At 37.1% G+C, this 26532-nt stretch overlaps 3 protein-coding genes across 11 annotated transcripts; 1 reads left to right on the top strand and 2 right to left on the bottom strand.

Annotated features, from left to right (window-relative positions):
• Positions 1-7625: 7625 nt before the first annotated feature.
• LOC112275215 (uncharacterized) lies at positions 7626-12391 on the bottom strand. Of its 8 annotated transcripts, none has more exons than XR_016499973.1 (9): positions 11965-12391; positions 11766-11836; positions 10379-11280; positions 9682-9962; positions 9251-9500; positions 8968-9103; positions 8663-8753; positions 8255-8378; positions 7626-7956 (listed from the first exon to the last, which is right to left on the bottom strand). XR_016499973.1 is itself a non-coding variant. In XM_024505371.3 (9 exons), exons 1-9 carry the CDS (start codon positions 12104-12106, stop codon positions 7840-7842), a joined length of 2139 nt encoding a protein of 712 aa, XP_024361139.1. In that variant the 5' UTR covers positions 12107-12391; the 3' UTR covers positions 7626-7839. The 8 variants fall into 8 exon arrangements, 3 of the variants coding, with proteins under 3 accessions (XP_024361139.1, XP_024361140.1, XP_090102230.1); XR_016499969.1 differs by having other exon boundaries at positions 8255-8427; positions 8663-8757; positions 11766-11857; positions 11965-12255; XR_016499970.1 differs by having other exon boundaries at positions 8255-8371; positions 8663-8757; positions 11766-11857; positions 11965-12255.
• Positions 12392-12600: 209 nt separating this feature from the next.
• On the top strand, positions 12601-15313 carry LOC112275217 (E3 SUMO-protein ligase MMS21). Its single transcript, XM_024505376.3, has 6 exons — positions 12601-12870; positions 12993-13103; positions 13248-13358; positions 13845-13984; positions 14158-14270; positions 14611-15313. The coding sequence occupies exons 1-6, from the start codon at positions 12601-12603 to the stop codon at positions 14778-14780; spliced, it is 915 nt and encodes a 304-aa protein (XP_024361144.1). The 3' UTR covers positions 14781-15313.
• A 3609-nt stretch (positions 15314-18922) lies between these two features.
• On the bottom strand, positions 18923-22200 carry LOC112275144 (RNA polymerase sigma factor sigE, chloroplastic/mitochondrial). 2 transcript variants are annotated; one of them, XM_024505216.3, is made up of 5 exons: positions 20701-22200; positions 20450-20596; positions 19982-20218; positions 19510-19773; positions 18923-19306 (listed from the first exon to the last, which is right to left on the bottom strand). In XM_024505216.3, the coding sequence occupies exons 1-5, from the start codon at positions 21751-21753 to the stop codon at positions 19109-19111; spliced, it is 1899 nt and encodes a 632-aa protein (XP_024360984.1). In that variant the 5' UTR covers positions 21754-22200; the 3' UTR covers positions 18923-19108. The 2 variants fall into 2 exon arrangements, with proteins under 2 accessions (XP_024360984.1, XP_024360985.1); XM_024505217.3 differs by lacking the exon at positions 20450-20596.
• Positions 22201-26532: the final 4332 nt, after the last annotated feature.

The following is a 26532-nucleotide window of genomic DNA, read 5'->3' as shown; positions in this document are numbered from 1 at the left end:
GTAGATTTATTTTTGTATAAATCTTAGCTTGATTCAACTGATTAAGAAATCCAGTTATCAAAGGTAGCAAGTACATGTTCTTGATGGTGATTTTGTTGAGTCATTGATAATCAACACACATCCACAATGATCCATCTTTTTTCTTCACAAGTAGAATTGGAGCTCCTGTTGGAAATTTAGAATAGCATATGAAGTTCTTGGCCAGATTTTCTTCAATATACTCTTTGAGTTCAGCCAACTCATTTTGTGATAAACTGTAAATTGGTCCAAATGGCGATTGTGCTCCTTCTTGAAGGTCAATTGAGCAGTCATTGGAACGATGTTCCGGAAGAGTATCCACATTTTTCTTCTCAAATACATCTTGAAAATCTTGATATTAACTTAGAATGTCACTTGAAGTCTTTCCACCAATAGAAAAAAATGTGGCATAAATGACACAAGGTGATCATTCTTTTGCAGCATGCAAGAAAGCTCTTGTACCTACAAATACATGTTTAATTATACTAGACTTATGACTTTCTACTTGATTAACTATGCTCTTAGTTATACTTTCAGAAAAGTTAAGACTACGAGAAGTTCAATCTATTTTAGGGTTATATTTTTTTAGCCATAATAAACCTAAAATGATTGGATTAGAAGGAGATCAAATGATATTAAATATCACAAAGCTACTATGACCATTAATTGTTACTTTTATAGGAAGGGTTTCATGAGTAAGATCTTCTGAAGATACGGACGACCATCTATGACTTCTATATGAATATGTTTAGTTTTTTTTACTAAAAATATGCTATATCTTTTAGAAAATTCTTCATCTGAGAAACTATCATAGACATACTTATATAAGCTAGTAATTACATATACAAATAGGTGGAAGTAAGTAAAAGTAGATAAAAGTAAGTTAATTCTATAATATTTAATATGGAAGCTTCCTAGAAGCTTCATAGATGCTGCTTTGATTTCATAGGTGTCTTTAATTGACTTTTTGGATTGGAAACGTAGTCAACAAGTTGGCCATGTGCCACACATGTTGTTAGTTTGAAGATCAAGGTAATTATGTGGCCCACACGTAGAAAAACTTGCCTTGTAAGTTAAGGCATGTGTCCTACAAAGTCAACACATATTGGAGGTCCTATAGAACGTCGCCACATAGTCCCTAGTTGGATAGTATATATAGAGACAAGAATGAAGCCTTCTTCACTCTTGTCAACTCTTTTCTTGCTTCCAGTCTAGTTTCAAGGGTCTCTAGTTTTCTTATCTTTTGGCAATAGCCATTCCAGTTTCTCTTTCAATATATATACTTATTTATTTATATTTTGTTACCTTTCTTTGAATGAAGGCTCACTTGTCTGAATTCCTTTTTCATCGAGTTCTTATCCTTGATAGAAACATGTTGAGACTCCTAAATCTGTCAAGACAAAAGCTTTGTGATATTTAGGTCCTAAAATAACATTTATCATAAAACAAAGAAAGAGTTCTGAGGAAAGAATAGGACCTTCACTAGGTGTTGTATAAGGTTTCAGTCGCACAGTCCCTATTATAGCTAGACAAACTTGTTTTTTGACATACTATCTTCTTTGATAGCCATACTCCTCATTTTATGGTTATGTCGCTTCTTTGGACAATATTGAGCAATGTGCTTAGGTTCTTTATAATATAAGTACAATCCTTTCTAACAACGGCAAGTCTTTTCTTGCTTAGTAAGAGGTTTGAAACGTATCGCATCAATTTGCATATCTTCTCATATTGTAATTTGTAGAAAAATTGGCTAATAAGTGCAGCATCATCCCACTTGATATCAGTTGCAAGTTGTCGAAACTATGAAGCATACAATGTTATTGATCAATTGTCTTGTCGAAAAATATAAATCTTGTTGGTTGCAATACAAATTGCATCATGTTCTCTATACATGGATTAAAAATCCGTCAAAAAAGCCTTTAGATTATCCAATATTGGATCTTGTCATTTAAAAAAAAGATAAAAACTATGATAATACTAAACTTAAAAGAAGCATACCAATAAATCTATCTTGCGATCCTAGAATTGCATAGCTTTGAGGTTGAAGTTCAATCACAAGTTGTACTTGATTGATAAATCTTTTAAACTTTGATTTGATGCCATCAAACTTCATGGATAGGACAATTCTTGGTTTTCTAATACTAGAAGGATGTTCCACCATATGAGAAGGGACATGATTTGGTGCATATATTAAAGCAGCTCCAATCATTTCTATATCTTCACTTCCTACCAATCTTGTAGATCCTTATAGTAGTAAATTGAGTTGATGCATCACAAGTATTAACTCCCTCAATTGCTTTTGCATTTGTGGAATATTTAAATTATAACATAGTACATTCTTCTACAAAATAAACACCTTTCTTTGCCAATTATGGTTACCATCTACGACTTGATACTTTTGACTTTTCAAAAGTTGATAATCCTGTGACAAAAGATTTGGCAAATCATTTGTTAGAGCTAGATGCAACAATGAAGGCATAGTTAAAAGAAGTTTAAGAACAACAAAAGATCAATGCAAATGTCTATTGAAAGGAACAACCACCATTCCATGCGGGTGACAAGGTATAGTTACTTTGTCGTAATATCAAGACCACTCATCTTTATAACAAATTGGCTTCACTCTTGCCTCTCTATATACTATTTACTTAAGAGCTATGTGGCAACATTCTATAGGACCTCCAAAAATATATTGACTTTACACAATACATATCTTAATTTGCAAAGCAAGTTTTCTATGTGGGCGCCACATAATTAGCTTGTTCCACAAGCTACCAACATGTGTGGCACATAGTTATCTTATTGACCAAGTTTCTAACCTACCAATCAAGTATAAACATATGTAAAGTCAAAGCAGCATCTATAAAGCTTCTAAGAAGCTTCTCTAGAAGGTATTATGAAATTAATCTACTTTTATTTATTTCTACCTATTTATATTACCTAGGTAAAAATTACAATAAATATATGTTTATGACAAAAATACCTCAAACCTACTTGCAACATGGAAATTATAAATATTTGGAGTGTAATTGGCAAGAAAAGTATTTGATTCTTTATAATCTTCTTTTGCTCTAAAATATATTCAATAATATAAAAGTTTTATATTTTAATTAATAAATTCAAACATTTGATATATCAATAATAGATAACTAGTTGTGTTGTTCAACCTCCACATCATGGATATATTCTTAACAATGTTCTAGCATATTAATAAGATCTTTCTCTCTTTTTTGCCTACGTTTTAAAGTAAAATCTATATAGTTTTTTAGTTAGATTTTTTTATCATACACAATTTTTAAGATTGATTCTATATTTTTAGACTTTTTAAAAATATTAGTATGTTTTTTTTCAAGCTTATTGAAATGTTCTTTGAGATCTACTATTTGATTTGATAACTTCATGGCTTCATCTTTTTTTTCCTTCCTAAGAATTGTTTTCTCAAATTATAACTAAGCTTAATCATCAATAGATACACACAATTATCTTTTAATCACCTCATGATTCAATGATTTATCATCTTCATATTCTTGGTTAGTTGACTTGAACTTACTTCCTTCCATTTTTATTCATGTTCTATTTGGCAATAAATTACTCACTTGTTAATTAAATTAATTATATGGAATTTTTAGAAGATGGTTCTTCTATTCCAATCTTCAAAGCTTAATATTAAACTATTATGCTTCAAAAATTATAGAAAGCAAAATCTATGTTGTATAAAATTTAATATTTTATTATGATGTCGAGATTTCAAAAATTTATCAAATCAATACCAACATGTCATCCACAAAAAATTGACCTTTACATAACAAGAGTCATGATGAGATATATCTTGTTAATACTCCTTTATATTCAGCAGTAATATAACTTACGATTACAAAAACCTCTATTATAAAAAATTTCATTCAAAAAAATAATATAACTATATTTAAATTTGATGAGTAGACTTCCTTGTCAAAATTAAATTTAGAATAAAAATAATATAACAACCTTTATTACAATTTAAGACTAAAAATTTCATAAAGGCCATTTTACTAAAAAACCAATAGATATGGAGGTGCATCAAGGCGATTTTATTGAAAGATGAATATAGTCATGGCAATAAGAGTGAATATAACTAAATCATTGAGAATAGGCCTAAGATCCCAATCAAGGTCGAAGATAAAGAAAGAAGCATTCAATGGCAAGTGACAATATCAAAAGCTTTGGTATGTGGTATTGTTCTAAGCTATAATACCTCTTAGTAAACACAGCTATAAAAATCCTAAAAGCTCTACATCTATTGATAAAAAAACAACCATATACTAGAATCTATCTCATACTGTCAATAGTAGCATCGATACTATTTTTTTCTTCAGAGAGCATAAGCATGACCCTCAAACTAAGAAAAACAACAATCATCATTATAGATTAATAAATCCAAACTACCAAATTTTACAACGTCATAAAGGTTACTATATTATTTTTACTTCAAATACATTTATTTCTAGCTATATATTCAAAAGACCAAAATCATGCAAAAATCTCATCTTTAGGATTGCAAAAAGTACAAGAACATATTTTCATGACATAAAGCTTTTGTTGCATTGTATTGACAAACATTGCTCTACCCTCATTCTAAGATTTTGTCAAAAAGAATAATTATGCTTGGTATATTACAATGCTTAGGATACTACTTTCTTTTAGAGAGTTGAAACATTAGAATAGATTGAAGATTTATTCTTTTGAAAATGTGACTTAATAGAAGAATGTTCTTAATTGATATAAGCCATGAAGACAAAACTCAAGTAGTCTAACTTTGTCAACCATTAACTTTGGAAATTGAGCCCTTTGCTTCAAAATCCATCTTACAAATCTCAAAAAATAAAATTACTAAATCCTAACAGATGAAAGTTTTGAGCAAATGAGAGTCTTATATACAAAAGATGGAGCTATCTTTTATACTTATGGAGAGAAACTTGGACCAAGATATTTTTAAAATCATTTGATTGAAAAAAATGTATTAGAATTATAATGATTTTTAAAGAACTTAATGAAGAAACAAAAATTTAGAAACTTAAATAAACACAAAAATTATTTATATCTTCATAATTCTATGTATTATGATTATTATTTTTACTTAATATATATAATTTTATATATATTATTTGAATAAATATAAATAAATATATTAAATTAAAATATATAAATAATTTTTATTTTAAATGATTTTAATTTATTTTTTTAATAATTGGAATAAATATAATAAATGCATATACTACTTAATCAAATAGTAGTAAATAGAAGTAAGTAGAATTAAATAGAAATATCTTGTATACTAATATCTTTTTGAAAATAGATAATAGAAGTATCATTTATATATGAAGCTCTATGGATTCTTTTAGATACGATATGTAGATATAAATAATCCTTCCAAATATTTTTTTTATCTTCTAGAAGCTAGTATGAAAATATCTTATAACTTAAATGCATAGATCACATATCTTATAGTCTTTAAAGGGTTTTTTTACATATAATCTTTTTAGATGGATATTGATAATAAAATGAATTGAAGTTGAATGATATATTTATAAGATTTTTAGATGGTTAATATGTGCAATTTTTATCAAAAAAGGGCTTTTACAAGTAATGAGTAAATTGAAATAATACATTATAAGTTTGTTATTTAAATTGATAAGATTTTATAATTCTATTTAAAGTACATGAAGCACACATTATTCAATTTGAGTGCATATTTTTGCATGTCTAAGTTTTATAATACATAAAAACATGTTGTATACATTACATATTTTTAAATATATAGTAACTTTAATATTTTAAAATTATCTAAATTCTTGTAAATAATCACATTCATTAAATGCTATATATATATATATTCTAAAATATATTATTAAATAAAAATTTAAAATTTATAGTCTAATATTAAACCTTTTAATTATTTTTTAAATATATATATTTTTAAATATAAATTTTAATTTGAATATATTAGCTATTATATTTTTATCATTTTTATCAATTATAAAAAATATCTAATTAGAATATTTGTATATTATTTTAAAATATATCTTAATAATTTTTGTATAAAAAATAAAAATACTTACATAATAAAAAAAATATGTACAATCTTTATTTAAGTAATATGTGCATACTTTAACTTTCAAATACATCTTAAAATTGTTAATATGAATGGTTTAAATCCTAAAATAATATGTATTTTGTGAATAATGACATTTAAATTCTAAAATTGCAAATGCATCATTTGTTTGTGTAACATGTCTAAATACTCTTTTCTAATGAATAAAGACAATTTTTTATTTTAATACTTCAAAGTTAAAAGAACTGCCAACAAGTATCAGTTTTACCAAAATTTTTGTAAGAAAAGACTTTAGTCAATTAAATATATGAGAAATCTAATAATGTTGAAAATAATTTTTTATCTTCTAGCCTTATTAACAATAGTCTAGTTTCTTGAGCAAATTTCAATGCAAATAGTTGATAATTAATAGATTTTGTTTTGACAATATATATTTGTTTTTTTATCTAATTATTTTTTTGGTCATTCAAAATTAAATGGTTTTTTTTTTAAAGCAATTGCTTTAGCAAGAATCTCAACTATTAAAGCAAAATTTAATTTTACTTTTAATATTACATGTTTTGCATTATCTTTCAAGTTGTATCAAATTCAATCATATATATATATATATATATATATATATATATATATAAATATGTTAATAATTGATATGAACTAATAAGATACAATTATATGGATAGGATTTAGATTTAATATATTAAAATTAATATATATATATATATATATATATATTTTTCTTCTTAATCAAATGAATATAACAATGAATATATCTTTTATCACATTCATAAATACAACAAAATTATTAAGTATATATTGTTATTCTGCTATTGATAATGAGATAAAACGACATTATTAAAAATAGGACTCTTTAGAAATGTTTTTGAGTGATGTCAATAAAATACTAGAAACAATGCAGAAAAGAAAGAATTTGACTTGTTGAAAGCAGTCTTAATCAAAAGACTTTGGCACATTATTCTTTAGCTCTTTTGAATTGTTAAAAGATGTTATTTTGGATCCATTTGTGTTACATAATTGTACAGAGACAAAATACTAATCACTACTGTTCACAACCTACAAAATAATTCTACACTTGTCAAAATTTGTTATGCTCATAACGACATCTAAGATCAGATAATTTAAAGAATTGTGTACAAGTTTTGCAGTTAATTGCTAAATTTGGATCACTATTCATTATCTACCATCAGACATTTAAGTTTAACATTCAGTTATTTTATGAGGTGGATACATATTTTCTTCAATGAAGTCCTTTACAATCATTTCGTAGCACACATTTGAACATCCACTCGAAAATCAAAGAACGAGCATGCTCAGGTTCTAATGCCTGGTTCGGGACTTGCAGTGCCATAGATCTCCAACATGTAAAAGAAGACAACGATTTCAACCATTCTCTATGTGGCGAAGTTGAAAGTCAAGAAACCACACAAAAATTACCACTCACAACCAGCGGACTTAAACCATCTAAAATTCACTTCTTTGAAGTCTTCAAGAGGCATTCAAATGAGAAACCAGCCAATACATTACATGGCATCCTTAAATTTTTTGATAATAAGAAGCAAGACATACTAGAGCGTAAACCATGGTAGCATACATGTTCCTATTGAGGTGCGATATCGAAAGTCATTTACGGTTGCTTTCCGCATCGAAAATCTCTACATCTGCGACGCTGATCTTGTTTACTGTGATCAAAATTTTCCCGAAAAAACGACATTGCTCTAAACAGTTGCTTCATGTGATGCAGCAACTTGCGAAGCAGAAACTTCTGTACAAGCCACATCACCATAATATGCAGTGATGGCCTTTAATTTTTCGTGAATAAAATTCCTTTCCACCTGAGACATGTGAGAAGGCGTAAGAATGACACATGAGCAAGTAGCACATGAATAAGGACAAAGAACCGGTGCATTACAACTACAACATCCAAGCACACAACTCCCTTCTACAGACATACAAATGTACTTAGGTTATAGCACCACTTGACCAAAGGAACCGAAAATTTATATACACTGTCTTATAACGTCATCCAAACTCAACCAGGACGTCGATGGATGGTACGAGTTCAAACTAACTGTTCCGCAATAACAGATGCTAGTAATTCTTGTAATTCAACTACTCAAGTGAACAGATTACCTCGCACGGAAGTGGAGGACTTGCAAGCCATGACAGTTCCGCCAGCTGATCTAGGTCCACATTGCGAGGAAGGAAAAGAGCCATGTTGGGGGCAACTGCTTGAGCTACTTGAAAAAGCTTAAAGCTTGACAAAAACACGACAATCTTAGATACGCAATACGATATTCGCCTCTCTACAACACACAGCTGATGAGAGGAGAAAAAGATGTACATTCTTTCGGTAATATTACCATCAAGCATATCAACATGAAATCAGATGACAGCGGTAAACAATGAAATACACCCACAAAGCTCAAAACCTATAGACATTCATAGAGACTAATGGATAAGGACGAAAGAAAAAACGTGGATGATTCAGAGCACCTGAGCTAGAAGAATTCAACTATTGTAAAGGAATAAAGAAAATACCCATCCAACGGCTGAATCATGGTGTGAAGATCGAATTTTTCCACGTCACTGTAGCTAGGCCCACCCCACGGAGGAGAAAGGAAGATCGAATCTGCCTGCGAGAAATCTTGATACAGTTACTAGTTTGAAGAGGTTGCGTCGCACAAACTACAGTGCGATTATCAGCAGCCAAAATAATAACAGCAGAATGAAACTGAGAGTTACAACACAACATCAGTTTTGGTAATGCTGCCTCCACTAGGGAATGTATTCGAAAGACAGTCCACTATTCGTAATACCAATGGTAAGCACTATGCACAACATACCTTCAAGTTAGGCGCAATTTTAAAGAAATCACCAACTATAAACTCAATGTGATCCACTACTCCATAGATGGCAGCATTGTGTCGAGCATACTCGATTTTAAGAGGATCTATATCTATGGCTATAACATGATCGCCCCTGCAACGACATGCTCCAGTAAATATTCAGTGAATATTCAAAAGACCGACGACCGAAGCAAAGAGTCGCAACTTAAAATTATCATAACTCGAAACAACATATGGACATCCAGAAAATAGCCGAAAGACTGAGGGTAGTCTAACTAACCGCAAAGCAAACTGAATGGCATTACCCCCCACGCCAGTGAAAGCATCAACGATAAGTCCCCCTGAAAACATTCGTGACGCTTGGTGTTGAGCAATGCATTCTGGAGTCACTGAAAACCATCCCTCTTCATCCATCTTAATCCCTTCATCATATCGCGAAAATAATCGGTAGCGTTGATACCAGTACTTTGCGGTACGTTCGCTCATTTCTTCCAGTGAATCAGAGTTTAAATTTTCAGCTAATCCAGACCCTGCGTCATATTGTAAGTGCAATCAGAATGTACCCGAACTGCAAAGAAGCTGCAGATTTGCGGATGGGACCACAAACTCCAGTAACCAGATTCTGTAAACGAAAAATAACTGTTTGTAAAAACAATGCTCCGTTGAAACAAGTACGATAAATATACAAACGAGATAAGGAGAGGAACATACAAACTTCTGTGGGCATTTTCTCTAACATGCGTGTAGTATTTCGTCTTCTCTTGCGCTTCTCAAAAGTTTTGATCATGTTTTCACCGTCAACAGATTCATAAACTGTCTCATTCTTAGCTTCGAAGTCTAATTGCGGATAATCCACAGGGAAGATACCATTATTTACATCGTTCAAGGCATCTTTAGACTCCGTATTCTCCATTGATGAAAATAGTGCCACTTCTCTGTTTTCATCATCGTCATCGCTGTCTGCAAACCGAATGTGCGTTCTTTGTGACAAGCTGCCAACGTAGGTCAATACAGTCGACTTCAGTGAGACCATTCACACGTTTCCACTAACGTCGAAGTGCTGTTAACACAAATTTCACACGCTGAATTTGACAACAACATTGTCTATAAGCAATGTTGCATACACCTTCAATGCTAGTAGCTCTCCCTGCATACCTCAAAATTTCTAAATCTTATCCATGCAATTCTGTGGGCAATGAAGATTCTCATTACCACAATGACAGAGACTTTGCTAGAGACAATATATTTCTTTTATTTCTAAGTAATATAATTCGACCCTCAGCTTGAAGCCTACAGTACATCCAGCATGTTTTCATATCCAATGAGATAACCCTGCTATATACAGAAACAGATCGAAAGGGCTAAAGTCCCCATGGAGAAATACCATGAAGAAGTAAGAACTACATACCTGATTTTGGTTCTAATTTCAATAGGATCACTCAGATCAACCTTCGTGCTTTCCATGAACCCAATATCCTGTGTAGAGATGCACTTCCTTTCGAAATCCTGATCCAGCATTCTCTCTTCACTAACGATTGTCCTCGCAACTGAAGATTGCTCTACTATGGTAACTTTTCCTTCAGGGCTATCCACAGGTTCTAATTCAGAATAGCTTGAAGCTTTCGAAGGTACAACCACTCCTGTCGACAATGGAGCACCTGAGGCTCCTAATCTTCGCTCTATCCCCTGAGAATTCCCTTCGAGATTCTGATCTAAATCTCTTCCTTGAGAAGTGAAACAAACGCTTGTGTCATTCGTGTCATTTGCACACGAGCCGACATATTCCTGTTGCTTCGAAAGAGCGCCTTTTCGCAATGAGTTCGGGGTTTCACCTAAAACAGAGAGAGAATTACTCTCGTAAGGATGCACTTGGTCGACCAGTACTACTGTGTCATCAATATTCTCATTACTTTCTACAAGTACATTTGCATTGTAGTCCTCGACACCTTCAGGAACCTCCCATGTGGTCTCCCATGTATGAGTATTACAATAATAGTACCTTTGATATTCTGCATCCCAACAGGGTTCCCAAAACGACTTGCTGAAAGTCCTCCGGTGCTGGTTGTCCACATTACTAATGTCATTGAACTCAGAGAGGTGCAAATCGTCGACGTTGCAGGAAGAGCTATCCTCTGCAGCGGTTTTAACATGAGTTTTAAGATTAAATTGAGGTCCTGACTTAAAAATTTGATGACCCACATCCACAGTCTCTCTGGGGTCCTCTGCCTGCGATGCTTGAGAATCGTAATGAGTGCCTACAACCCGTGAGGTAGCAGCCTTAGATTTTCTCCTATTCTTTACGGGTTTCACCTGCACATCCAGCACAACATTGCGCATTTCTGTAAGGAATAAGAAGCGTGCTTCCACGAAACCTAGCTCTTCGGAAAAGACAGGCAACCAATTTATTGATGACACCCCAAGCAAGAACTTTTTTTCGCAAGTGCCGATTAATCAGCCGATTCTAACGCCCCGATGCACCGTGCAGAGCACTCTTTACCAGAACAACATACGAACTATACATCTGTAATAATCTACCCTAAAAACAAAAATGGCACAAAAGCCTAGCGTACCCGCTCTATTGCAAAAGTGCACACTCGACACAATGCTCATATGTTTCGGACCGTTTAAGATGTAGTGAAAATCGGGTAAATAAATTTGGACAATTGATACCATGGGAAGATTTGAAAATTTTGCCTACAAAAGCTTGCAGAAGGAACCAAAAGAAACTAAAAACACACATTGATTTTAAAATTAACAATATTTTGCAACAAATCAAAGTTATAACATAGGATTACCTCCAAGCTCGTACCAAACGTAGTGGGGAGACCTAGAGTGGCCATCAACCTAATCAACTCCTTGTCAGCATCTGCAGAAACAAACTCCACCTCTGAACCGGAACAGTTTAACACAATTAACGGGTAATGACGGGTTGAAGCCAACCTTGTTTAACCATTGAGCGCTGCAAGAATAATGTAAGCACACTGGAAAGCTCACCTTCGTCATCTGACTTGGAGCTCTCTTTGGAACTGCTTTCATGACCACTCGGTGCGCATGGCGACAGGTAAAGGGGGCGCGATGAGTCGGTGAAGTAGACGGAGGTCACGAGGAAAGGAGGAGGAGAAGGAAGGTCCGACATGGCTAACAATTGAATGATCGCATTCTCAAAAGGCTGCTCTTAGCTGCTTAACTTACTCCAAAAACAAAAACTTCTCGTCTCCTCCTTCCTAAACCAACGACAGCGAGGAAATCATCCCCATAAAGGCAAACCAAAAACCTCCAGTTCAAACCAAAAAACCCGCGAGGAACAAAACGAGCGACCCAGATTGTGTTCTAGTCACGGAGGATGCGAGGATCGTGGACACAAGGACGGGGCCCAAGACATTCGGACACGATGAACAGCACCAATTGCAGCATGCTGAAGAACTCGGAACCCGAAATGGAGGGGGTCAAGGTCTGCCTGCCTGCGCCGGGAAACTGAAACTGAGTCACCGCTCAGCCCTGAAATCCAGCAGTTGTTGGATGCTGGAGGCGCAGACACAAGACCGGCCTGGCGAGCTGGTATGCATCGTGGACAGAGCCGGATATGAAGGAGTGATTTGGGTATAGATCTGCAGGATCACCCACCCTGGTATGTATGTGTGTGCGTGCTGCTCTCGCTCCCTCGCTCCCTCGCTCTGTCTTTCGGGGCAACGTGCTCTTGTTGGCGTCGTCGTCCTTGCGTTTCTTCTCTTCGCGGATGCTCAACTTGTGGTTATGGCCACCCCTGCCGTCGACCGTGTGCGCTCTGTCATTCGGTCTCTGGCTTCCAAGACCAACGACTTGCTCCAAGACTTTGATGGCACTATTTTGTACGCCAAGCTCGTCGCTGAAGACCTCGAGAAGGACCATCACGCCCCTTCCGTACTCTCCTTTCCTCCTTGTTCTTTACACACTTGTGTGAACTACAGAGAATCTATGCAACTTTTTGTGTTTAATTCCCACATTTTCGTCGCTGATCCGTGTGCATGGTCTGAGGGGAAAAGGTCAAAGAGTTGGAGGAAGCTACGTTGGATATCATCACGATTTCGAATAAACTCCGCAATCACAGCAAAGCCCTAGAAACGTTAAGTATGACATATGCACCGTCCATTGAGGTATCTTTTTCCCTCTCGCCTCTTCGGTTGCAAAAGTGAATTAGCGGTGTTTGAGCTGTAATTTTTAGGACCGGATTAGATAGCATTGTTTCGAAGACTACTGTGTGATCTGACATGATCAACTTTGTTTGTTTTTGTGGAAAGGTGACGGACTTTAAGAAACTGCTGAAGAATTATGTGAAGGAACTAGATGAGGAATCTCCTTTCGACTCAGAGAAACATCCATTTATCAAGCAGTTTAGAGAAGCCGTCTGGGTATGTCCTTGCATTCTCAATTTAGGTCACGGTCCTGATATTATTACGAAATTAGGGCTAATGCCAGAGATAAATCTTTAGGTAGATATGGTAAGACTTTGGAAGGATGACGGAGGGGGCGGCTATATCAATTTACAGTGTTATTCATGAATTTTTGAAACTATGTGAACTATTGGGGATGCTGGCAACAGTGCATCTGTGCATAGTGGAGACTCATCCTGTCATAGATATGAAGCTTGCAATCCTTGACTAAATTTTAGGCTGATAATTTTGCATAATTGACTGAAGCTGTATTGATATCAGTTTTTTAGAACCTCCTCTATTACACATTTGTAAGAGGTTGGCTGTGTCTAGTTTTAGTGAAAACATGCGTTCTTACTTGGCTTCTTTTGTTTCGAGCTCTTAATGTCTGCTCCATGACTCACGCTTTTGTTTGAAGATGATTATTGTGATAATTCATTATTCTGTCTATGAATTTTGCATCAGAAAGTACATCATGCAGGAGAGCCAATGCCCGGGCAGGAACAAGAAGAAATTGTTGTTATGGCTGGCTCTCAAGCTCTTCCAAATACGTCGTGCCCATTAAGTGGAAAACCTGTGGAGCAACTTGAGGACCCTGTTCGCAGGTGAGAAGAGATCGTCTGGTTGTTACTTGCTTGTACAGTTTGTGTTGTCAAGCGTTTAAACTTACAGGAGTTGGATTATCATTTTTTCATGCAAGAATTGACTATGGTTTTTTGGGATTGAAGGGTACTGATAATCATTAATTGACTGTTGTACTTGATTGTGTTTATCGCAGTCAACGGTGCAGACACATATATGATCGTGACGCTGTTTTAAACTACGTAAGGAGCCATGCAATGCGCAATAGGAGGCACAAAAACTCAAACCCCTGCAAATGCGCTGCAGCTGGTAAGTTTTATTTTAGGATTTTACACACATGGAGACATCAGACATGATAGAATTTCATGGTATGGGCCTTTTCGCGGTCTTTCTTAGCTGTACTTCCATTCTGGCAGTACTTCCAGTAGCTGGTCTCTTCATTTCTGAGCACGAAAAGTTGCTTCTATGTTGTGCGCATTTGATTGCTTTTGGCCACATTTTTTATGTAACAGGTTGCAATTATTACCAGTTCGACTGTTGATGTACGTGCATGTTTATTTAAGTATGATTAAGTAAATTTCATTATTTTACTTTTTTCTTTACTTGACGCATTTTTAGAGGAATGATCTACAACTGACTGTTAATGCAGGTTGCCCTGGTATCTTGGTTGAGGAGCAGTTAGTTTGTGATTCGTCGTTAAAGATAGAAATCAGAGAGTACGTACTGCGGCAACAATCCAGCAATATTGATACGGTGGCTGATTGCACCTATCTTGAGGAAGATGATGATACTCCGTTGAAATCACATGCGCCTCGCTAGGCTGTCAAGGTTGTGAATTTTCTTGATCGTGTTGAATCCACTATACTTTTGCTTGGAGGATAGCATCGCACATCTTCCTGATTTATCTATGGCTTGCAAGGCCGAACCAGTCTTCAGAAACACATACAAGAAGAGCCGTTGTGTTCCAATCATTCAAACCCCTCAGCTCTACAGCAATCAGTGAAAGGTTTCTCAAGTGTACAAACTTAGCATTGTGAATAACCGATTTATGGCTCTCATTAGGGACCCCGCTAAATTGATGACACTGTTCAGCACAGGACATATCTGTGATGTGTTCCAATATTATGAAAACTTTAGGGTGCTCATCTCATTGGAAGCAATATACGTAATGTCACTTTGCAAGTTGACAGAACATTAATATTGCTGTAGAGGTCATACCGGACGTGGAGTGTACTGAATCTAGAGTCCTTTGCAGAGTTTTGCATTAGGGTATGAACTCTAGCTCAAACAGACCATTGTTTCTGACATCCAATTACGAATTTTTAACAATAAGGATTGGCTCATTTTCAATATTTAATTTGTTTTTGTAAGAATATTTTCTTCTGTCGTTTGAAATAACCCAATCAAAATTAAATTCAGGGGTATTTCTTCTCATACTTGGTACTTCATAACCAAGTTCAATAGATCATTTAATAATAAATATGAACAATAAAAAAGAGTAATAATAATAAGGAAAATAATACTTGATATGATATAATTAAAAGAAATAAGAAGGCATGTTAATTACATTACATGTGATTTAAAATTAGTATGCTTTTTATATTCTTTCAAATATAATCTCTTTCTTGTACATATACTTTTACTATTTGTTAAGTTAATACATTGTTCTTAGTTACAATATATGCATAAATTTTTTTAATATATTATGCTCATTTTGTATTAAAAATAGTTATAATTTGAAGTTACTTTCATGCATTATTAGTACCACTATTTGTTTGGTAACAAATACAAGCTTTTGTTTCTGTAGAAATTTATTACAATTTTTTTTTCATTTAATTTTTCTAATATCAAAATAAGTTAGAGAATTAATTTTAAAAAATAATATATGTTTTTTCTTGACACAATTAAGTTGAATATTTTTTATAAAAAAATCTTACGAATCTTTTAATGTATTAGATCAAATAATAACAAATTAGTCACCACAACTTGTCATGTATTTTTTAAGAGTATTGCTAATGCCATCACTTTTTTTTTCTTTTTCACTACTAACTTATTCATGTTAATTTTAGAACTTAAATATTGTCTTCTATGCCTTGGTTATAATATATTTTCTAAGAAGTAGAATTTTAATTATGATATTATTACTGAGTAAAAAAATGGTGTTTATTAAAGGAAAAATATCATACATACCCCTGAAATTTGCCAAAGCATCAAGAATACCCATGTATTCTTGGTAATATCAAATCTACCCCTCCCTTTTGTGATAATTACAAATTTGCCCTTCAACGTGATGAGCTATCTATTTGAGCTATTTATCTAGATTGAACTGGGGCCCAAAGCACGTGCCGCGCAGATTTGAGCCCCACATCTTTTCCTCACACATCGGGCACCTCACGAAATGTACGCAGCCGCGGTGTATCATACCCTGCAGCATTCGGTCTACCGTGGTGTGCCATCAACACATCATTTGCTCTTCGTCTGTGTGCGATGGCCTCCATCGTAGCTGCATCCACTGTTGTGGCCCCTGCTGCCTTCGCTGCGGCTTCATCCGCAGTGTCGACCTCCGAGGCCACCTTCGTCATGCATGAAAAACAAGATAAAACTCACACGATCACAAACCAGGGTCGAATTGCTTCTCATACGAGGCGCAACAGAGCTTGGGCAGCGGCATGTGTTTTTAGGGGGATAGATTGCGGCAACGAGAGCAGCGAAATTGGGATCTTCCCTCAAGGATCGCCGGCTTGCACAATGTATGCGGCAGGTAGGACATTCCTTGTTCCTACGAGTATTTACATTTCAACAACTTCATTACCAAGTACAATGCTATCTTTCAACGAACAACAATAGCTGTTAATTTGCAAAGTTTGTGAATACGATACTGTAAAACAATAAGGTTGATCTATACTACGACACAATTTCCATCAAATCCACAAACTCGAATATGTGCTCCACAAACGATCTATTCGAGTGCAATCAATCATCATAGTTCCTCAGCCAGTAATGCATGTCGGGCACAAGTCCCAGGATCCAAAAACAGTGCCTACGCGTGAAGAGCAGAATTACTACACCAGCCCTCCGATGATCGTAGGATACACTACGTGTAGTTGTTGTGGTCCGTGCTTGGCACCAAGGCGAGGTCTGTGAGTTTCGCCGCCTCAATTTGGCTCGTCTTGAACGACGAATGCGACGAGCTGCACAGCCACAAGTTTGAGGGACGTGCTGAAGTCACTTTGCGGGTTAAGATTTCACGACCAGAGTATTATTCCGTTCTCTGAGGGATGCAGCAGTGGAGGCAGGACGTTTTTGTTCATTCTCAAGAGCATTAACGAACTTGACGGTATGTGACTGAGCTGGCTAATACTCTAGGTTCATGTTGTGTGCTTGTTGTGAACCATCCTTCAATTGGTTCAATACTGACTTGTTCAGACGCACTCTACTTCCGAGTTTGTTGAGGCAAATGTCATCAAATGGGATGCAGTCATCAATTGCATTTTCTATGGTTCCCTCAGTGCAGACACATGTGTCTCTTAGAAGCGATGCAGAATCGGTGGAGGCACTCCAAAACTCTTCGTGTTTTCCGTATAATTCCTATGAACAGAGACAACCCAAATTCAACAAAGAATAAGACAGTTTCTCATATTACATTTTTCCATTGCACACATCGAACAGCCACCTATAACACATGCCAGAAGCACCAGCTCTTTCTCATCCGGCTGCATTGCTGTAGACTTTGAATTAAGCGCAGTGGTGATGAGATGGTTCGTGGATGGTGTACTTGGACATGTACATGATTGACTGTGCTGGCTAGAGGAGTTAATGACATGAGGGAAGTTTATGCGCATAGTGGTTTTGAGATGGGTGGACTTATGTTGGCGAGGAATTTCGGGGTTGTGACATGGGGTTCGATTCTTACGTTGTTGATAGCGAATGTAGTCACTGCGGTCCCACTTCCTCCGCCGGAAGTTGCAGAGTGTTGCAATAGCGAGGAGCGGTGTATACGCTCATGTATACGCTCTTAAGGCCAAAGAAAGATTTCACGGAGGTGGCCTCGGAGGTCGACACTGCGGATGAAGCCGCAGCGAAGGCAGCAGGGGCCACAACAGTGGATGCAGCTACGATGGAGGCCATCGCACACAGACGAAGAGCAAATGATGTGTTGATGGCACACCACGGTAGACCGAATGCTGCAGGGTATGATACACCGCGGCTGCGTACATTTCGTGAGGTGCCCGATGTGTGAGGAAAAGATGTGGGGCTCAAATCTGCGCGGCACGTGCTTTGGGCCCCAGTTCAATCTAGATAAATAGCTCAAATAGATAGCTCATCACGTTGAAGGGCAAATTTGTAATTATCACAAAAGGGAGGGGTAGATTTGATATTACCAAGAATACATGGGTATTCTTGATGCTTTGGCAAATTTCAGGGGTATGTATGATATTTTTCCTTTTATAAATCATATGTTTGTAATGTTCACATACATACATTTCCACATTAAATGAGTTCTAAGTTATGTAGTACTAAGACCTATGTGAATGTGAGTGTTCAAATGCTATTTAGTGTTGCTGACGTCGCTATACTATAATATCTAAATGAGCCAGCAGGTCAGATAAGTTTTGTTGTTAATTTTCAGTTTCCTAACTTCTAATTACATTTCTATCGTCTTATCAAATTGTTCAAGTACGGTTTTAATAAAATAAGGGAATTAGACTTCGAACACTAACAATCACATTCAAAAACATGCACATCATAGTCTGATTACTGTCCACTTTACACAGCTTAACAATCGATGTACACAGACTAGTATTCTATTGTTCGCAACCTTTCTGCTTGACGTGCAACATATACGGAATCGCACACAAAACTCTTCCACTTCAGATTTCAATCAACCAATTCATCAAGTATTAGTGAATTGCTTCATCTAACCCGAAGAGGAAGCAATTCACATACGCATACGCGAAAACTAATGTTTAATCTATTTTACTAGTATACACTGGGAAAATACAGCCCATGAATGAAATGTTGTCTACAGTGTATATGGTACATGTAAATGTATCACTAATTCTGCAAAGAGCTAAGCATCCTGTCATGATTTACACTACACACACACGCTACTCATTCAGAGTACATCCTCAATTATCACTATTGAATTAATTCAGGTAATTTCGGAGATACTCGACTCTGGTCGGGTGCTGAAGTTTCAAAATGCCTCGAAGTTCATATCGACGAACCATTTCTCTGGAAAGATTCAAGATAAGCCCTACTTCCGAGAGAGATCGCTGTCCCTTGCCGTCCAGTCCAAATCTTTGCCTCAATACCAGATTCTCTTTTGGTCTCAAGGAATCCAACTGTTGTAAAACATTTAAGTCAGTGAAGCTAGAGGACAGGGAAGCACTAAAATTGTAGAAATCTGCTCATTTCACTCAACATACTGTCATGAACTTGTATCACTGTTCGTGCATTCCAAGTTCAGAAGTGCACAAACGTAGAAGTATTCCTTTCGCCACAAAGAAACTCAAAGCGTATATTATAGATGAGAGAGATCACTTACCACATCATCTAATCCATATTGAACCATCGAAGTACCACCAGCAAGCGTATCTAGAGCATCTTCCTCGCTGACTAGGTTTTCCACTTTTTCTCGACCAGTGATTCTGTCATGTTCATGCAATGATGAGGTACGCATGTTGGTCCTTAAAATGTCTCTGAATCGATCCGCCGTAATACCCAGATGTTTCCTGATCTCGTCATTAGTTGGTTGCCTTCCCAGCTCGGAAAAAAGCTCAACTTTGGCGCGTTGGATATTCACTCTATGCTGCAAGACAGACAGTGTTAAGTCGGTTAATAGAACATAGCGCGTAGGTCTGTAAAATTACGACACACCACGCATGGCAAATGTGCAATATAAGTGCATATCAATTTCACCATCCTACACGCAATGGTAACGTTACAATGCAAAGTTCATGAACTTGTAGATATGATAAACTACTTGTGTATGATCCCAGGGTGTAGATGGGACTAACCGTGGATACATTGTGAGGAGAACGAAGCATGTGACCAGATTTGGTCTGCGCCCGCAAGATTGAGTTCCTAATCCAGTAAATACCATATGTGGAGAAGCGATATCCTTTTCCAGGGTCAAACTTATCTACAGCTTGCATAAGACCTATCACCCCTTCCTGACATAAATCTTGAATAGACAGGCTCATGCTGTCCTTGTGATACTTGTACGCTTGCGACAACACTAGTCGCAAATTTCTCTGCACAAGCAAATGATAAAAAAGAAGAATTAATTCGAAATCTAACGTTCATATCGACGAGAGTCGTGGATGAGGCAGACATATCGTATAAACAAAGTGACAAAGGTCAACGAAACTACATAATGCCAGACGAACAATGTGCAACAGTACCTACATCAATTCTGCTCTTTGCATTTTATAGACATTTAGTACGCGCTGTACATTGACTATTGCCTGAGTATTGCCTATGACCTGAATAAGCTTAGTCCGAGCTGCCCGGCCTAATGCAAGTCGACGACGCATTATTAACAAATCCACTCCCGCAGCAGCAGCCCACTCCTCATCAGTCGGATCCCTCCCCAGTTGCTTCATCAAAACCTTTTGCAATTTCTCCAATTTCTACAATTTCGAGACAGAAACATGATCGATTAAGCTAATGTGTATCCAAAAACGAATTGAACCATGCAGACATGCGGGGGTAATGAATGACAGAAGATGCTAACCTTCATAGGCTTCATGAACACTGCAAGACGATTCTCCTCTACGGCGGTCAGCAGGCCCCGGTCTAACTTATCCCACAAGGGTGCAGCAAGGTCCATTGATGTAGTATATTTATTGATTAGTTCTTCAGCCTCCTGTGACCACAACAACTGATCTTCTGGATCCATGTTCCAGCTATCAACGGTTGGACCTGGCTTCTCGACAACGCTAGCTTCCAGCTTGTTCTGCTTCATAGCTATCCGGCTCCGCAAACTCAACCGACGCTTTCCCCCGCGATCTGCAGCAACTTGCTGATCCTCAGCCACTTGATGGCCAGTCTCTGTAAGATGACTTGGAGTCCTCACTGCAACCTTCCTCGGCTGACGAGTGACCGAGTTCTTAGTTATTTTCAGGATTCGGTTTCCTTCAACATTCTGCCTCCGACTGGAGCGTTTCTTCACTGCTTTTGGCGATTTAACTGAAGAGCTTTTAACACCACCTTCAACGTTTGAATCCGTATTAACCCCTACTTTGGAACGGCCATTCCTTACTGATTTTCTCACTGAATCTGCTTCAGGGGTAGATTGCTCCTCTACACTGCCATCCGCAATGCTTCCATCGTCGGATTCTAGTTCCTCTTCCTTAGAAACCGAATCGAATCTAGCCTCCAAATCACTTTTCAAAATTTCAAGCGATGGAATTCTATATGCATGTTCTAACCTTGCAGACAAACTGTCTTGTAGCAACCCCTCAGCACTCACATCCGGTTCCACAGCCTCCACTAATGCCACTCTGGCACGCCCCTTCACTCTCCGCCTGGAAGTTTTCTTCAATTCATTGCCTTGTGATGAATCCGATGATATTGCAGTAGCAACAATCGGATAAAGGTGTCGTCCATGACGGAAGCTGCTGGCCGGAACGCCACTTCTAAGTCTTCTAAAGCAAGGTACTTTTCTTGAATGTATTGAGGTCGGCGAATAGACTTGTGAAAAAAATGTGTCTAAAGATAAATACCGTGATGATGCTAATTGGCTTGAATCACTTAAAGCTTGTGGTCGCAGACATACACTTTCCATGCCTATTCTCACTTCAAAATAACACCGTCAGAGACAATACGATCCAAATTAAATCCTCTGACTCTATTGATAGATTTATGTTCCAACAATGAGTGCAGAGCAACTGCCCTCTAACGATCAACTTCACCTCACTCAAAAAGACAAATGTCTGGGTAGAATTCCAAAAACCGATCTCTGGATTAAGGTTTCCTTGACTAAAATGTTCAGTAATCCTTCTCCAGAAACATATACTAATGAATTTGGTGTTGAAAACCCCGCTGTGCTCAGAGAATATATACAAAGAGAGAACTCGTGCGGGAATACCACCAACAACAACCCAAGAGAACCTTCCAGCTGAGTATCCAAAATTGCTTCTACAATTTCCAACGGAGGAACGAAGCGAAGAGAATTGCCAACGAAGGGGCACAAAGGTGATAGGATCCACAGCGGAAACACACCAGCTGCCGCCTAAGACATACTGGCTCAGTAGCAAGCCGACTCAACCTCAAATACAAGAGCATAGGGAGAGACAGCTGCGAGGCAGCGATAGCACAGACGGAGCGAGGAGGGAGGCCTGCGGCAAGGCAGAGCGACTGGGGGACGGAGGAGGTGGGTTTGGGGGGGGGGGGGGGGGGGGGGGCCCTGCGGGGGAGCGACGGCAAACCAGGCGTGGGATTGCCCACGTCGCCGCTCTCACGCGAGCCAGGCATTGCGTGGGCAGGGGAAATATCTAGAAGCCCAATGGCCTGCTGGCACTCGGAAGCACAGTGCCGCCCCCCCCCCCCCCCCACCCTTCTGTGCCTCTTCCCTTCCCTTCACAACTCCCTCCTTGGCTCCCTCCCTCCCCGTGGGGCTATGCCTGGCTCCTGCCTGGTCCGCTCTGCTCTTTGCATAGGCCATCCATCAGCGGCTGTCCGCTCACGCACTCCTGGCTTCCCCATCCACCCACATCTATTCATCCATTCATCGACTGAGTACTACTTCCTCATGGAGCGATTGATCACTGGGGTGTGGATGTGGGAAATGAATGCGATGCGATGCGATGCAATGGGATGGTATGATGCGGTCAGGTGTAGGGTCCATGAAATTGTGGGATCATGATCCATTGGCAATGCTGGCTGGCGGGATTGATATGCGTAAGGAAGGAGGAAGAGAGAGAGGGAGGAGGCCTCGGCCTCGCCTGGGAGTTGGAGGAGGAGAAACCATTATCCATCCATCCATCCATCCATCCATCTGGTGGCTGGGCTACTTGATGGTGGAGGTGGTGCTGTGGACGCTCCCCTCCCAGTGTTCCTTGTGATGCATATCTATATATATATATATATATATGTATATTTGATTGGTGTTGGGTTCCATTTTTTATTTCTTGGTGGATTTTTATTTGTTTGCGTGGTTGGGCCCAAGGGTGGAGGCAACGGCACCCTGTGGTCCTTCTTGAGCTGCCCTCCCCCCATCCTTGATCATTCCCACTTCCTTTATTCACCTCTTTATTTGTCTATTTAGCATGGCCACCCCCATGCTTTACATTTGTTTCCTTCTACAGAATCGGTTTGTTATGTGGTATAATTACTCATTTCTTTCCAACACCCCTTTTATGTCTTGTCCACTATCAAAATCATCCAATTGCACTGCTGACAATTTCACAAGTCCATTCTTGTCAATTTTTACATTTCAAAACCTATGTAGTTGTAGCTGAAATTTTTACTTAAATTGCTCAATATCATAATACTGAAAAATTATGGTTCATTCTTTTTTCGGAAATAATCATATAAAAATCTACATATTTTTCTTGTTTACAATAAAATAACTACATTATATGTCATATACATCTTTATTTTAGAAAAATATATTGAAAAAGAAAAGAATAAAAAAGAAAAAAAAACACACACAACACACATAATTGTATACACATAGAGAAATCAATACAAAACAAAGGTGTTTTATTAAGATTAAAATTATAAAAAATATGTATATATATATATATAGATTATTTATTAAATATTCTAAATACCTACTAAATATGATATATACCATATTCCAAGGATATTTTTCTACTCTTCTTGGTAAACTAGGGCTATATAATAGCATTCTTATGTCTCTTGGAAATCCCACAAAGATATTCATTAATAATTGTTAAAGTAAATGGAGGATAAGTTAGAAGGTAAAAGATATTATCTTAGATAAGTTGTTAATGGTCAAAGGGTAGTAAAAGGATGAAAGAAAGTTACCAAGGTGGCGGCTAGGGTTTTAAGTGGCGGCTAGGATTATAGTTGGCAACTAGGGTTTAAAGTGGCAGCTAGGTTAAGATAAATCTAGGATTTAGTTGGATGAAAGTAAGTTGAATACTAGCCAAAATGGATGTAACCTCTACCTATAAGTAAAGGATGTTGGAAGTGAGGGACATCTAATTCCACACTTTTCTTGTGTCTAATCTTGTTGATTTCTACTTACTTGTATCTTGCTTATTGTATTTCTTCAATAGGTTATGGACCAACACACACTTTGTTGTGCTATTCAAGTAAGTTGAAGTCATTTTCTGGTTGTTGTTCTTGTGTGGAATAGATCTTATGGTGTTTGCTGATGTTAGAGATTCTATGATATAATCTGGTGTTTTGACTTGTGGAGGTTTTGATTTGGGCCTTATAGATCTCTTACATCAGTTTGAAGGTTCTTAACTACTAGGATTGAGTGATTAAGACCTTATACAAAGACCTTGATACTGTCTTTGATTTGTAGTGAGAAAGTGAGTTTTATGAGTGGAAGAACTAGATGGTGAGGTTGATTGGAGTTAACATACTTGTTAGAAGCTTCAAAAGTTGATTTGGGAGTGTTTGGAGTGAAGAAACATTCATTTGTTTACAAGAGGGCATTCTGAGATTTTGCTAGTACAAAATTATTTTAGTGTTTTTAAGCACATAAAGACTCTTTTTTTTGATATTTTTTGATAGACCTCTTCTAAGATATGGCTTCAAGTGAGGGTGAAGGTTTGAGAGTGATTGAGAAGTTTAGAGGTGACAATTTCTACCATTGGAAGGTCAAAATGGAGCTTTTGTTGGCTTCTTTGGACCTTTGGGACATTATAGATGAAAGTGAAGAGCCTCCAAGCACGCATGCTGATGCTAAAGAAAAGAAGGACTTCACAAGACAAGAAAAGAAGGCTTTTAGCATGATTGCTACTAATTTGGATGAAGCCAACTTTTCTCACATCATCTCTTACGAAGGACCAGCAGAAGCATGGAAGACTCTTTGCAACATATATGAGAGCAAGAACTTGTCCACTATCATCTTCACAAGAAAGAAATTCTTCATTTGCAAGATGGAAGAAGGTGAAGATCTCATGGCTCATGTCAACAAGGTAAAAGCCTTTGCTAAACAACTTGCTATTGTTGATAAGCCTTTAAAAGAGAGTGATATTGTCATGACCTTGCTTATGAGCCTTCCCAAGTTCTACAACTACTTCATTATAGTATTGGAATCCATCAAAGTAAAAGAACTCACAATGGATTATGTGACAGCAAGACTTGTCCATGAAGTGACCAAGAGAAAAGAAAAAGAGCCCCAAAGTGAGGATTCGGCTCTCTTTTCAAGGCAAGGCAAGGGGAGTCATTCCAACCAACGTGGCAATGTGAGAACTTACTTCATTTGTGGAAAACTAGGTCACTTTGCTCAAAATTGCTACAAGGCTAAGAAAGGAGATAGAGAAAGTACAAACAATGCTCGTGATGAATATGGAGGTGATGATTATGCATTCATGGCAAGTGAAGGTACTTCCATAGCTGCCATGTCCAAGTGGATCATTGATTTTGGTACCACCAAGCACATGACTTTATACAAGTGTTCATTTGACACTTCTAAAGAGATTTCAATAGAAAATATCCTCATGGGAGACAATGGCATTGTACAAGCTATTGGAATGGGCTCCATTGTTATAGAGATTGTTGTGAAAGGCCATACCAAGAGGATCAGATTGAAGCACGTCTTACATATGCCAAAGATGAAGAAAAATCTCCTCTTGATGAGTAAACTTGTTTCACATGGTTGTAAAGTATAATTTGATAAGAATGGATATTTTATGAAGACATTGAAAGGAGATCATGTTGCAAAGGGCTTTAGAAATGGCAACCTCTACTTCATCAAGTGTAAGAAGGTGAATGGAGTTGAAGTGGCGGCATTTGCTGAATTTCCTCAAGATCAAGATAAGTTTGACATTTGGCATCGACGCCTTGGTCATTTGAATGCCAAGAGCATGAAGGAGTTCTAATCCATGGTAAGTGGCTTAGATCTTAGTCATATAAGCCACAATGCTATGACACTTGCTTATGAAGGTTGTATTCAAGGCAAACAACAAAGGACCTCATTTCCAAGTGGAGTTGCAACATGTGCAATCAAGTTATTGGAGATTGTCCATTTTGATATTTGTGGACCTATGAGGATGGCATCAATAGGAGATGCAAGGTATTTTGTCACATTCATTGATGACTTTTCAAGAAAAGTATGGATTTTCATCCTCAAAGCAAAGAGTGAGTGTTTCACAAGGTTTAAGGAGTTTAAGACACTTGTAGAGAAGCAATGTGAATGTAAAATCAAGGTACTGCATACAGACAATGGAGGTGAGTATATGTCAAATCAATTCAATGATTTCTTAAAGTTGCATGGTATTGCAAGACAAACCTCTACTCTTTACATTCTACAACAAAATGGAGTTGCTGAAAGAGTAAATCGGACTATTGTGGAGATAGCAAGGAATATGCTTCATGCACAACACTTTGGACATGAGTTTTGGGTGAAAGCATTAGTGAA

Source organism: Physcomitrium patens, chromosome 22, assembly GCF_059467195.1.
Source record: "Physcomitrium patens ecotype Gransden chromosome 22, ASM5946719v1, whole genome shotgun sequence".
NCBI lineage: Eukaryota > Viridiplantae > Streptophyta > Bryopsida > Funariales > Funariaceae > Physcomitrium > Physcomitrium patens.
Note: the sequence above shows the minus strand (reverse complement) of the source record. Positions and strands in the feature narration are given on the sequence as shown.